Below are 13,270 nucleotides of genomic sequence, written 5' to 3'. Positions count from 1 at the left end.
AAATTTAAATGTTTAGCATTTTATGTTAAATGATTTATAACTATTTTTAAAAGAACAAAGCTAATTCTTAAAATATTTTAAGTTAATTCTTAAATACAGTACTTTCTCTAAACTTTGGACCTAGAGCTAAGTGTTTGAAGGCAATTCAAAAGTTTCATTGTTATGATAATGAGCCAACGGGTGGGGAGGAAGTCTTTCTGCAAATCACTATCAAGGCTCACCTCCCAAAGTGAAGGGTCATTGAAGATGACATTACCCTGTAGGAAGGCTGTTTCCTTTTGTATAGAAACAGCTCTCTAGCAACATTACCCACACAGCTCTGGCTAAAGCTAAGGATAAATTTAGACTTAAAGGTTACCATTTTTATATTTAAACATAATCTCTTGACTCAAGGCCCCAAAAGCCCAGAAACTCTAATCCAATCTACTGTAGTTGGGATCTGTTCATCTGCAATTATTCTAGCTATGGAGTAAATACCAGTACAACTTTATAAATGGTAGCTAGCAAGCTACAGCAATTGCATGCAAGTGTGTAGAAAATCATCCTCAAATTAGTACTAAAAGTTTGGATATAAGGTTAAAGGAAAAAAATGATAATGGATGATTGCCCAAAAAAGCTCTCTAAACATGCTAAAATACAATGCTAAGAAATAGTTTAAAATCAGAGAATCCTCCCAGCGGCCTGACGGGAAATAAAAAGGGTAAATGTTACTAGCAGACAGGACCAGGGCAGCTATAATTCAGATTTACACAAAAGAATTCCCAACAAAGATTTCCTTTGAAGATTCACCTGCAAATAAGTATGTCTGAAAGCAACCGCTCTAAAACACTATACCCTCAGATGTCAAGCACCGTGGTAGGACGCTTTTATATACAATTAATCCACATAACAAACTTATGAGGCAGATATTATTATGCTTCTTTTACAAAAGTGTCAACAGATTTAAGGAGATTAAATAAACTGTCCTTGATCTTGTGGGTCATTAGTGACAAGACCAAGACCCCAGGTCCCTCTGAATTCAAGGCCCACACTTTCCCCTTCAAAATCATAAACAAATAATTCATATCCACTTCCAAAACATTTAATGTTCCTTTTCAAATTATTTTTTCATTTACTGAGCACCCACTATGTGCTAGCTTGGGACTATAGTGGTAAAGAAGACAACAAGGTCGTTCTTGGACCTTTTGGTCTAAAGCAGTAGTTCTCAACCAAGGATCCTCATTTGAACCACAGAATATAAAAAATGACTTGAGTAACTCTCTCAATTTTCCCAAGAATGGTACAAAACTATTACCATTCGAAATGCATAAAAAGAAGTTAGTTCATTACATCCAATGGATTAGGCTTTGGATTAGTGCTAATTCTCTCCCTAAAATGCTAGTTGAGAAAGGCTGCTCTAAAGGAAAAGAAGCTCAAAATAATGAATTATAAACATAAAGGGTGTTTTATTACTGATAGTAAACATAATTTAGGAAAGTCAGCATAATTAACATTTACTTAGAATTCAGAAACAGTTTATAATTCACACGTACATTCATGAAGGTTAAAAGTATGCTAAAGTAAGACTGGAATCATATTCCCTGGGTTACAGTCCTGACTCCATGACTTACTATCAGCATCACCTTGGGTTCTAAGCTTCAGTTTTGTCATCTGTAATATGGAAACACACACACAAAAATACCTACCTTTCCCATTTGAGTGAGGATTAAATAAGATAGCGAATGTAAATAACTCAGAATAGCCCAGTACCCCTCAAGAACTCTTAGCTACTATTTTTATTATTATGGTCCATAATAATCCTACTAAGTACAAAGCACTATGCTAGGCACTGGGGAAATAACAATGAGTAAGATGAAAAGTACACCTCTAAAGAATTTCTAATGCAACATGAGATATCACATCCAGGCAAACAGTCATGACAAAAACAGAAAGGGAAAAGTATCACAGAAAGGCATAAACATCAAAAATGAAAATCATACCCAATTTTCTAAGAATCCTTTTGCATTCATCCCTGCTGAGATCCAAAAGGGTTGGCCACACAACAGGCATTGCTGCTTCTTTTTGGTAGCCCCAAAGAGCTTGTCTTCCCTACCAAAACAAATGAAACAAAAATCAAATTACCAAAGTACATTCAAAGGCCACTTACCTGGAAATCCACCCACTAAAAAGTAAAACCAGTAAGAACATCTCACAATCCTATTTCACCACCACACTTTTCAACTTCTGATAAATGAAGAACTAAATATTCCGCAGCTCATTATTCCAGCACAGGATAGTGGAAAGAGCACAGGTTTTAGAGTCAGACACCTCTGTTTCTAGTTCCAGCTTTCAACTCACTGGCTGGGTGATCCTGGGTAAAGTGGACTATCTGAGCAAAAGTTTTCTACATCTGTAAAACAGAGGTACTATCATCCAATTTGTCCTAAGGATTAAAGAACAGTATGTGAAATTCTTATGATAGTGGCTGGCATGTTGTTTAATAAATAGGTGCTACGACCTGTGTAACCTTGCGCAAGTTACCTGATTTGTGTCGGCTTTCTCACTTGTGAGTTACAAGAGATAAAATATATAAACCTCCTAGCACGTTACCTGGGCTAATGGAACTTAACAAAAAACTTTCTTCTCAAGTCTTAACAATGAACGATAAATTTACACCCTGTAATCATTAAACAATCATTTACCAAAAGTTTAAATGTCAGGAACTTACTTCATACTGGGAATTGCCTGGTCTAGAGGATAAAAAGACAACAGCGCTGGGCACTTGCACAATACCTGCTTAGCACACAGTAGATCCACTGTAAATATTTGTTAAGTAGATGAATGAAGATAGAGAAGAGTGGGTAAAATGAATGAATGAGTGAGTGAGTGAGTGAGTGAGTGAGTGAGTGAGTGAATGAATGAGCGAGCTCAATGTCTAGTCGAGAAGTCAGGCACCGAACCGTAATAACTGCTATGTCTCGTTCCAGGCACTGGGGCTGCTAACTCCAACTCTGCGCCCGGAGTTGATCCCCCCTCCTCCGACTTCCCATAGTCCTCTCAGCTACGAACCAACACAGAGCAAGGAGAACTGGACTGCGCGCCCCAGCCGGCAGGATGACATAAAGAAAAGGGGTGGGGAGGAGGAAGAAGGGGCAGAGCCAAAGGAATCCGCTCCCTCCACAAGCCAGTCCCCGCCCCCCGACAGGATCTTGGAGGCGGCCGGCGACCGCCCGAATCAAGCACCACGTCACGGCATCCCGACGCGTCCCCGCCAGCGCACCCCACCGCGGGGCCGCAGCGCCCTGGAAATCTGGGCAGCAGTTGCGGGAGCCCGCTCCGGAGCCGGGATCTCGTGTAATCCTTCCCCTCCTCAAGTGTCAAGGAGGCAAGCCCGCCCCGCCCCCTCCCCAAACACGCACTCTCTCGCAGCACCACAACAAGAGCAGCCCGCCCACCCTCCTCACCGGTGCCGCTCAGCGCCAACCCCAATGTCAAGCCCACTACCCAAGCCCTTCAAGACCAGTAGCCGGTGTCAGGGGCCCCGGCCGGCATCAGCGCCTCGCTCCCTCCTCAGCGGAGAAGACAACGGAGAGAGAGTAGGCTCGCGGACAGCCAGGCAGACGACCGAGACTCACCGGAAGGCTCCCAGAGCTGGACCCCCAGGATCCCAGCACCAGGCCTGCCAAAGTCGCCCTCAGCCCATCTCGGGGAGCCCCCACGATCCCGTTAGGAGACAACGGAGGATGGGGCTGGGCGCCCCAAGCCGGGGACCAAATGGTTGGCCCGGCGCTCCTCCAGCCTGGCTAACCTGCCAGCTCTTCCCAGCACCCTGTCTGAGAGTCACCCACCTGCCCGGCCTTTCGGGGCTCATCTAAAAGGCTCCTCCGCCAAGACTAGGGAACACCAGGAATTGGGTTTGTTTGCGGTGCCTCAGAAGGGGCAAGATGGCGACAGGCATCAGGGCGCAGGCGCACTCGCGCGCTGCCAATCGGGAGGTGTAGTTCGCCTTTCCCGCCTTTCGGAGAACCGACTCCAGAAGGCCTCCATTCTCCCAGTCCCTCTTTTCCTCCGCGTTTTGAAAGGAAAGAGGAGACATCGCGGGAGGTGCTGGGAGTTGTGGTCCGGACCCAAGCTCCCTTCTCTTTCGCTCTCGGTATGCTGTCGCAGGCGCAAGGAAGGCCGGGATTGTAGTTTCCTTGGCTTCTCCTCCATACTCCTCTCTGGCTTCGCGCGCCTCTCCTCTGGCTGCCGTCTCCCAACCAATCGGCTGCGCTCTCTGCTACGTGTGGCGTCACACGTAGAGGCCAAAATGGCGTCGGTAGCTGGAGCTGAGGCTTTGCCGCGACCTTTACTTTAGGCGAGGTTAGGGACGATAGGAAAGCAGCTTTGTCCCTGAAGCGCCGTTGAGGATTAGGATCGGATTCCTCAGAGTCATGGGAGCAATTATCAGCGGCCTCCAGCCCCCACCAGGCGCAACTCAAGGAGAGAATCCACGCTACAAGAACCGACGTAGCGGACGTCGCAATTGCCCGAACCAAATCTGGGGGTTGCGGAGTTGCCAGTGGAGAAGGGGAACGTGAGCGTTCTCCGCTTCGAGTTTCTCCACGTGTGAAGTGGGAATGATAGTGATATCTCGTGCTTTAGCTGTCAAGGGAAGAAGGAGAAGGTATTTATTAGAGGCCCTACGACGTGGTAGGTTCATCCTTCAGCCTTTGTTCTTATTTAATCACAGAACAATTGTGTGAAGAAGGTATTGTTGCCCTTATTTTACATATGAGAAAAGGGGCCCAGTGTGTAGTTACTCGCGGCCATAAAATCGAAGCCAGTGCTTGGTATTGTGGAAGAGTCAATCCAAGTTTTGTGATTGTCCTTCCTCTTAAGTTGTGTCCTTTTGGAAATGTAGGATCTGGTAAAAATGCCAAGTCAGAGGGGGCTCTTAATATGCTTTCTGATATTAACAAAGTTTTCATGTAAAATGGGGTTAATCGCACCCTATGGGGATGTTGTGATACACAACGTAGAAAACAGTTATTTGTAAATTGTGGACCACTGTGCAAAAGTGTGAGACTGGTCATATTCTTGAATGGACCTATAGATTAAAAAGAGAAAATAACAGCATTTAAGTTTCTTACTACTATTTACCCATTAGCTAAAAAATACTCTGTGAGGTCCCAGAAAATTGTTATTGTTGAAACCCAAGCCTGCTCCTCCAGAAAGTCATGAAGTGGGACAGATAATACCCAGGCCCTTCTCTCCCTCCTTGATCTTACAATGCATTCTCTTCCATCTATTTCCCACCTGTTTTCAGGTCAATTATTTAACTTTTGGAAAGATGGGAAAAGAAACTTTAATAGGTTTTGTAGTTTAACATACATTCTTTGAGCCTCACAGCATCTCAGAGAGGTAGGTATAATTTAGATCCTCCCCCCACCCCCACAAACACTCCTGAATGAGGAAAACACAGAAGTTGAAGAACTCACCCAGTTTCACAAAGCTAGGAATTGAAGGGAGCTGGACTTTATAACCCTCGGTCTTCTGACTACCAAGTGTCTTCCTCTACAACAAATGTCAAGGTGACAGTAATGGAGTAGAAATGGAAAGACAAGCTGCTTATAAAACTGACTCTGACCATAATAAGTAGCATATAAGTCAAGAATTATAGCTTACTCTTGTGCTTACCTGGTGCCAAGTATTTTTATAAGCATCTCACGTATAATTCATTTAGACCTTAAAATTTTATGAGGTAGAAACTATTATGTCTAATTACAAATGAGAAAACCGAGGCACAGGAAGGAGGTTAAATAGCTTGCCTAGAGTCATACATTATAAGTAAATGGTAAAGCCAGGACTTAAACCCAAGCAGCTTGACTCCAGTGTCTGCTCTAGACCAGTGGTTCTCAAACTTTTCATGTTCAGTAGGAATCACCTGAGGATCTTGTTAAAAATGCAAATTTTGACTGAGTTATGTCTGGGTAGGGCCTAAGATTGTATATTTCTTTTTTTTTTTTTTTTTTTATTTTTTTAAGTTTTCTTTTTTTTTTTTTAAGATTTTATTTATTTATTTGACAGAGAGAGGGATAGCGAGAGCAGGAACACAAGCAGGGGGAGTGGGAGAGGGAGAAGCAGGCTTCCCGCCGAGCAGGGAGCCCGATGTGGGACTCGATCCCAGGACCCTGGGATCATGACCTGAGCCGAAGGCAGACGCTTAACGACTGAGCCACTCAGGCGCCCCAGATTGTATATTTCTAACAAGCTCTCAACCTACCACATATCTTCTCTTTTCTCCTAACTATATATATTTGTATTTGTGGCCAGAATCTGCCTTCTCCATTCTGCCTCTGATTGCTCCATGTTCCCAAATATTCCCAATATTAAATTCTCTTCCTTAAGGGTCAGAGTCAAACTTTACTCTCAAGAAACTTATCCTGCCCCTGACTTTCCCTCTAGGGTAAGACAGGCATTCCTGCCTCTGCTTCTATACATTTTTTTTTTTTTTAAACATTTTATTTATTTATTTGACAGAGAGAGGCACAGCGAGAGAGGGAACACAAGCAAGGGGAGTGGGAGAGGGAGAAGCAGGCTTCCCGCTGAGCAGGGAGCCCGATGTAGCGCTCAATCCCAGGACCCTGAGATCATGACCTGAGCCGAAGGCAGACGCTTAACGACTGAGCCACCCAGGCGCCTCTGCTTCTATACATCTTATTACAGAATTCAGAACACTTAAGTTATGGTCATTTGTTCAAAAATCTTCCTGACTAGACAGTGAGCTCTTCAAGGAGAGGGCTTTTACTCCATTGTCTAGCACATAAAAATAATAGCTAATACTTATCTAGGGCTTTCTCTGTTCCAGATGCTGCTTTATACATTAATGTGTTTAATCTCCACAATAGCCTTATGAGATATACTATTCCCATTTTATGAATGAAGCAACTGAGGCACAGAGAGATTAAGTAGTTTACCTAAGGTAACAAGCTAGTAAGTAGCAGAGCCATGATTTCAAGTTAAGGCACTTTAAGTCCAGGAAATTTGTGATAAATGAGAGCCATCTTCCACTTCCAAAAAGGAATAGCCAAGACTTACTGTCCTATTAGACATGAGTATAACTACCTCTAGCCTGGGAAAATGTATTGGAGTACAATATTTGTCTCAAACTTTATTCCTCTACTGACAACAGGTTAAGCAGTTTTCTTGAAACAGACTTCTTCAAGAGGCCTACCATGCACTATTATAATTTTGTAGTGCTATATTGGAGAAGGTGGATTTCACAGTTATGAAAATATCTGTTAAGTTCCCTGTAATACTGTACAGGTAGGCAAGTCGAAATGGATAAGACTTTAGAGATTCATTTTCAAAATGAAAAAACAAGTTCAAAGACAGCAAATGAGTTGACCAGAGTCATACAGGAACTTCATGGCAGGAGGACTGGAAACCAGCCCTTTTGACTTACAGGCTGCTTGTCTTTTCACTGTACCACACTGCCCTTAGAGTCTTACCTTTGGAAAGATTTATTACCACAATGGTATAGCCAAGGTGTATACTAAAAATGAGAATAGCAAAACCAAAAAAATAAATTAGTAATATTTAAAAATAAATTAGTAATAAATTATATTAGTAGAATATAAAATAGTAGATCAAGATAAGTAGATTTGGGGGACAGAAAAAGAAAAAGTAAATGGGAAATGGCAATTACATACCTCGGTTTCATGGAAGATAAAAATGCTTTGAACAATCTAGAACAGCTTCAGAAACGAGGTGAAAGATCTGGACCCTGCCTTGTCAACTGCCTTAACTCCTCTCCCTTACTGCCCGCTAAATTCTGTAGTCTCTACTTCGTAAATAGCTGGCCCCATTGTTTCAGTGGGCTGATGATGAGGCCTCATCACCTGTGTGGAGTGGGCCTTTTTCCCAACCCTCTTCCTCCAAAAGAACCTCTCTACACTCCTTGCCTACTACATCTACCATACTGCCACTGCTGTCAGGGTGACCTTTCTAAAATTCAAAGCTCACCGTGTCAGTCACTTGTATAAAACTTTCCAGTGGTTTCTAGTTGCCAAAAGAATAAAGCTCCAGCTTTTTTACAAGCAAACCCATGTCAATGCAAAGAAATTTCCTTGCATATCTAACGTTTTCATAGAGCACTGCCATCACTTATTTTATTTTGCCTAAAATCTGATACTGTCCTAAAGTTAACTCCTTCTCTTAAAGCCCTTTCAAATGGAACTCTCCTGGGGCGCCTGGGTGGCTCAGTCGTTAAGTGTCTGCCTTCGGCTCAGGTCATAATCCCAGGGTCCTGGGATCAAGCCCCGCATCGGGCTCCCTGCTCAGCAGGGAGCCTGCTTCTCCCTCTCCCACTCCCCCTGCTTGTGTTCCCTCTCTCGCTGTATCTCTCTCTGTCAAAAAAAAAAAAAAAAAAAATCTCAAATGGAGCTCTCCTGTCCCCATCTTTAGTATCTTGAACAAGAAGTAAATGCTGGCATTCTCACCTTGTAACTACAACTTCCAGACCAGCTACCCCTGCTTTGAGGCTTTTACTGTCAAGCCATGCAAACTCCATCTTCATTCCATCTCTCTAGGGATGATGGGATCTTAGAAACTTTTTAACAGCCTGCTATCATCAGTTTATGTTGCCCGGTTGTCCCCTCTGCCCTTGTCCTCACCAGAAAGATTAAAAAAAAAACAAAAAAACAAAAAAACAACACCTCCCAGCACCACCCTTCAACCACCCATTTCTTTGATCATATCCTGTACTTTGTTCTCTAGAACTGTTCCACCTCTGAAATCAGTAACCAAGGGATTCCACCTTCTAAACAAGACCTTCTTTTATTCCAGATTTTTTTATTCCTTTACCCTCACCAAACCTGTTCTTCAACTTCCGTGAAATCTGTAGTTGACAGTCTACGGGTTCCAAGTTTGTTCCCCTCCTCCAGCTTTACTTTCTTCCCTTTCTAAACTGGGACCTGTGATCATTTATTTCAAACTTGGTCTCATTGGCACTTTCAAGTTCATTCAGCCATTCTGTCCTTCCACATAAACCCTAAAACAGCCCTCAACCTTGGATCAGTTCCTCCCCTACATCCCTTCCCATGTTGATGTAGTTATTAGTTAACTATTGGTGCATAATAAATTATCCCAAACCTTGACTTAAAACAACAATAAGATTTTTTTTGGGTTTTCAGTTTTTTTCATTTCATACAGGTTTTGCAGTTTCTATGGGAATTAAGTTAGCTGAGTGATTCTGGCTTGGAATCTCTAAGTGGTTGCAGTCATGATGTCAGCTGGGGCAGCTGTCATCTGAAGACTGACTCTGGGGCTAAAGAAAGAATCACCTTCCCAGGTAGCTCCTTCACGTGGTTGGCACTTTAACAAGGGAAAAGGTCTGTTTCTCTGTGGACCTCCCTATAAGGCTGCTTGAGCATCCTCACAGTATGGTGGCTGGCTCCCCCTAGAGCAAGTGAGGGGTTAGAGCAGTGTGGAAGCTATAAGGTTGCAATGTGCCTGCCCATCTGTGTGTGGACAAAATCAGATTTTAGGAATTTGTACAAAGCAGCAAATCTAGAACAACTTGATGGAAGTAAATTGAAATAATATTAAGTAGCATTTATTGAGGTCCAATTATAGAAAGAGCACCCATGTGCATTACTTCATTTAAACCTCACAACATTCCCATGACATAGTAATCATTGTCCATTTCATAGCTGAGGAAACCAGGACCTAGAGAGAAAAGTAATTTGTGCAATGTCAGATATCACCAGAAGACTCTTCCCAAGAACACACAAGAATTCTGGTTATCTGTGGTTGCATATCAAACCATTGCTGTAGCTTAAACAATTTATTTCGCTCACAAATCTTCATTTTGGTAGGGCTTAGTGGAGACAGTTCATCTCTCCTCCTCTGGTGTCCACTGAGGCAGCTTGGCACCTAAGATCTAGAATCATCTGAGGTCTCATTCATTCATATGACCAGCAATTGATGTTGCCTGGAATTTTTGTTGGGATTATCAGCAGAGACATCCATATGTAGCATCTCCATGTGGCCTAGGCTTCCTTGCAACATGTGGCAAAATTCCAAGGGGAAGTGACTGGAGAGAAAGAGACAAAACTATGGAAGTTTTTATGGTCAAACTATGGAAGTCATGTCACTATTTGTGCCATACTCTTGATTGGAATAGTCAAGCCCACCCAGGTTCAAGGGGAAGGGAATTAGATTCCATTTCCTAATAGAAGAGTGGTGGAGTTCTGAAAGAACACATGGAACCAGAAATACTGCTGTGGCCATTTTTGAAAAACATCATCTGCCATAGTCAACCCTCTGTTCACAACATATCTTCATATGCAAGACATACTTATTCCTTCGCCCCACCATCCCCAGCCCCCAAGTCTTCCCATTGTGACAGCAGGATTGGACTGTTAAGAGGCTAAGAGGTTGCAGTCATACTGTGAGATTCCATTTATATAAAGTTCAAAAGCAGCAAAAATAATTTTTGTGGAAGAAGCCTGAATAGTAAATAACTTCAGAGGAGCAACTACTTGGATGGAGCACGTAGGAACCATGGAACTATGAATGTTCTAGATCTTGATCTGGGTAAGGGTTATATGAATAGATATGCCTAGGTAAAAGCTTATCAAGCTGTACATGTAAGATTATATCCTTTATGTAGTTTATACTTAAATAAAAAGTCAAATCACTGTAATGGTGGATACATGTCATTACACATCTGTCAAAACCTGTAGAATGTACACCACCAGGAGTGAACACTTAGGTAACCTGTGGACTTTGGGTGGTAATGACACCTCAGTGTAGGTTCATCGATTGTAACAAATGTACTACTCTGGCGTGGGATATTGATAGGGAGAGTATATGGGGGGTGGGCAGGTGGAGGGGCTGGGTAGGACTGGAGGTATGTGGGAACTTTTTACACAGTTTAACTGTGAACCTAAAAGTGCTCTAAAAAATAAAGTTTATTACTTAAAAAAAAAATAAGTAAAAAGGATTTAAAAAAAAAAAAAAAAACCCTGTTCGTACCAGTTAGGAGCGTGGCTGTGTGTCCGATGGATGGATGGATGGATGGATGGATAGGTGAAATGGTTTAAGGAACGATGAAAATTTTTGGTTTACTTTACTTAAAAGTAAGTCCTAGAATAGTTCTGGCGACAGGCATTACTGAATCTAGAGTATCTCCATCCCTCAGCTCTGTCCTACTGTGTTGGCTTCATTCTCAGGTTCCATGTGTTGACCCCCAGCAGTTCCAGGCTTCTAACATCCTCCCTGCTTATAGCCTCAGCAGAAAAGCACATGCCATCTCTTCCAACAATCTTATTAAAAGTCTTGCTCTGTTGTTGTTGGCTCCATCTGGGTCTCATGCCCATCCCTAAACTGTGGCCAGGGGAATGTAATACCCTGATTTGTCAGGCCTTATCCACATGTTACTCTTTGGAAAGGAAGAAGCTGAGTGGCAAAATCAGTTATTCCAAAGTACGTGGAGTAGGGTAGGGGTGGGCTTGGCTCCCTTAGGAAAAATAGGGTACTACACAGCAAAATCCCAGATGCTTATTAAAATAAGGCAGGGCACTGTGTGAGTCATAAAAATGTCCATACCCTTTCATACAGGATTCCCATTTGTGGGAATAATCCAAAATGTGGATTATTATTATCCAAGATTATCCAAAAAGTTATATTTATAGAGATTTTAATTTCAATGCTATCAAAAAATTAGATAACATAATTATCTTGCAATAAGAGTATTTGCATATCCCACGTATCTACTCAGTATGTAGTCATTTAAAATGAAAATTACAAATAGTTAACATCAAGGAATATGCTTAAGATAAGTGGAAAAGCATGTACTTATATGTATACACATATACATATATAAAAGGACACATGTTAAATATGAGAAAAATGGAAGAAAACATGCCAACCTAGGTGGGCTTGACTGTTCCAACCAAGAGTATGGCACAAAACATGCCAAAACAACTTACTAGAGTGGTAGCACTTGGTTTTTTTTCCTAATATTTATTTTTCCTTTATTTTTTAAGTTTCCTCTTAGGTATATATGTCATTATTATGATTTAATAATGCATTTTGTAAAACTCCTTAGCATCTTAATAAGAATAGTCCATTCTCCTAAGTACTATGGTATAGAATCAAAATAAACTGCTAGGTCAGTTTACTAACTTGGATGGAGCACGTAGGAACCATGGAACTATGAATGTTCTAGATCTTGATCTGGGTAAGGGTTATATGAATAGATATGCCTAGGTAAAAGCTTATCAAGCTGTACATAGGTTGACCTGGTTAAGGTCATAGAATCCAGAGTTAGCAGAAACCTCAGAGGTATTCAGTTTAATGCCCCATTTTACAGAAGAGGTATCTGAGACCCCAAGAGAAGAAGTAACTTACACCATCACACAGGAACCAAGGGCAGGTCTCATGATTTTCAGGCTAACATTTCCTACACTGCACCAATCAGTTAAGATTTAGATTTTTCTGCGATTGTCTGTTTTCCTTTGAAAACAAATCCTCAAGTTCAAGTTGATATCCAGCCTTTCATTACTAATTTAAATTAAAGGAGCTATTATCACTTTAGTTGGGAAAGTGATGTTTTTAAAAGGATAGTAAAAACTAATATAGGGGTGCCTGGGTGGCTCAGTCGATAAGCATCTGCCTTCGGCTCAGCTCATGATCCCAGGGTCCTGGGATCAAGCCTCGCATCAGGCTCCCTGCTCAGCCAGGAGCCTGCTTCTCCCTCTCCCGCTCCCCCTGCTTGTGTTCCCTCTCTCACTGTCTGTCTCTCTCTGTCAAATAAATAAATAAAATATTTAAAAGAAAAACTAATATCATGGCCCTTTAAAAGGTCCTTGCCTTGCACATCCTTGCACATCTTTTTTTGTAAGCAACTCAGTCAAGAAATACCGAGGAAGCCCAGATCTGACTAAATGGGCCAATGTACGGTCTACTTTTGGGTATCCACGTCCTCATTCATTCATTGAATGAGAGTTAGGCCCCATGCCATGCCTTGGAGATACGAAGATGAATAAGGTACCACCGTTATTCTGGAGCTCACAGTTGAGTGGGGAGGTTAGACATACACAGATAGCTCTATGTACCATAGGAGAACATGATAACAGAATGTTCATAAAGGTGTTTAAGAAGCGCTATAGGATCAGGGAGAAAAAGATTTTCTTCACAGAAGGCTTCATAGCAGAGGTAGCATTTGGGTTGGGCCTCTTGAGTGAACAGGATTTTACCAGGCAGAGAAGTGGGGGAGGGGGTATCCAGGGTATCACAGCAG

The 13,270-nt window shown here is 42.2% G+C and overlaps 3 protein-coding genes across 16 annotated transcripts in view; 1 reads left to right on the top strand and 2 right to left on the bottom strand.

Annotated features, from left to right (window-relative positions):
- The window catches only part of EMSY (EMSY transcriptional repressor, BRCA2 interacting), a 100,276-nt gene extending 96,317 nt beyond the window's left edge, over positions 1 to 3,959 (bottom strand). For 10 of the 11 annotated variants that reach the window (XM_036082839.2, XM_036082842.2, XM_036082845.2 and 7 more), the window contains exons 1-2: positions 3,828 to 3,959; positions 1,980 to 2,088 (exon numbers count right to left, since the gene is read on the bottom strand). In XM_036082839.2, coding sequence (XP_035938732.1) covers positions 1,980 to 2,049 — 70 coding nt within the window. In that variant the 5' untranslated portion in view covers positions 2,050 to 2,088; positions 3,828 to 3,959. Of the gene's footprint in view, positions 1 to 1,979; positions 2,089 to 3,614; positions 3,692 to 3,827 lie in introns of those variants that run through there. The other variant, XM_078058566.1, reaches the window with a different exon arrangement.
- Positions 3,960 to 3,985: 26 nt separating this feature from the next.
- The window catches only part of LOC118529853 (uncharacterized), a 34,441-nt gene continuing 25,156 nt past the window's right edge, over positions 3,986 to 13,270 (top strand). For all 4 annotated transcript variants that reach the window (XR_013442477.1, XR_013442476.1, XM_078058571.1 and 1 more), the window contains exon 1: positions 3,986 to 4,671. The gene's annotated coding sequence lies outside the window, so the exon portion shown is untranslated. The remainder of the gene's footprint in view (positions 4,672 to 13,270) is intronic.
- Positions 9,556 to 13,270, bottom strand: part of GVQW3 (GVQW motif containing 3) — a 49,627-nt gene continuing 45,912 nt past the window's right edge. The window contains exon 2 of the mRNA XM_036082856.2: positions 9,556 to 10,057. The gene's annotated coding sequence lies outside the window, so the exon portion shown is untranslated. The remainder of the gene's footprint in view (positions 10,058 to 13,270) is intronic.

This window comes from Halichoerus grypus, chromosome 11 (assembly GCF_964656455.1).
Source record: "Halichoerus grypus chromosome 11, mHalGry1.hap1.1, whole genome shotgun sequence".
Taxonomy (NCBI): domain Eukaryota; kingdom Metazoa; phylum Chordata; class Mammalia; order Carnivora; family Phocidae; genus Halichoerus; species Halichoerus grypus.
Note: the sequence above shows the minus strand (reverse complement) of the source record. Positions and strands in the feature narration are given on the sequence as shown.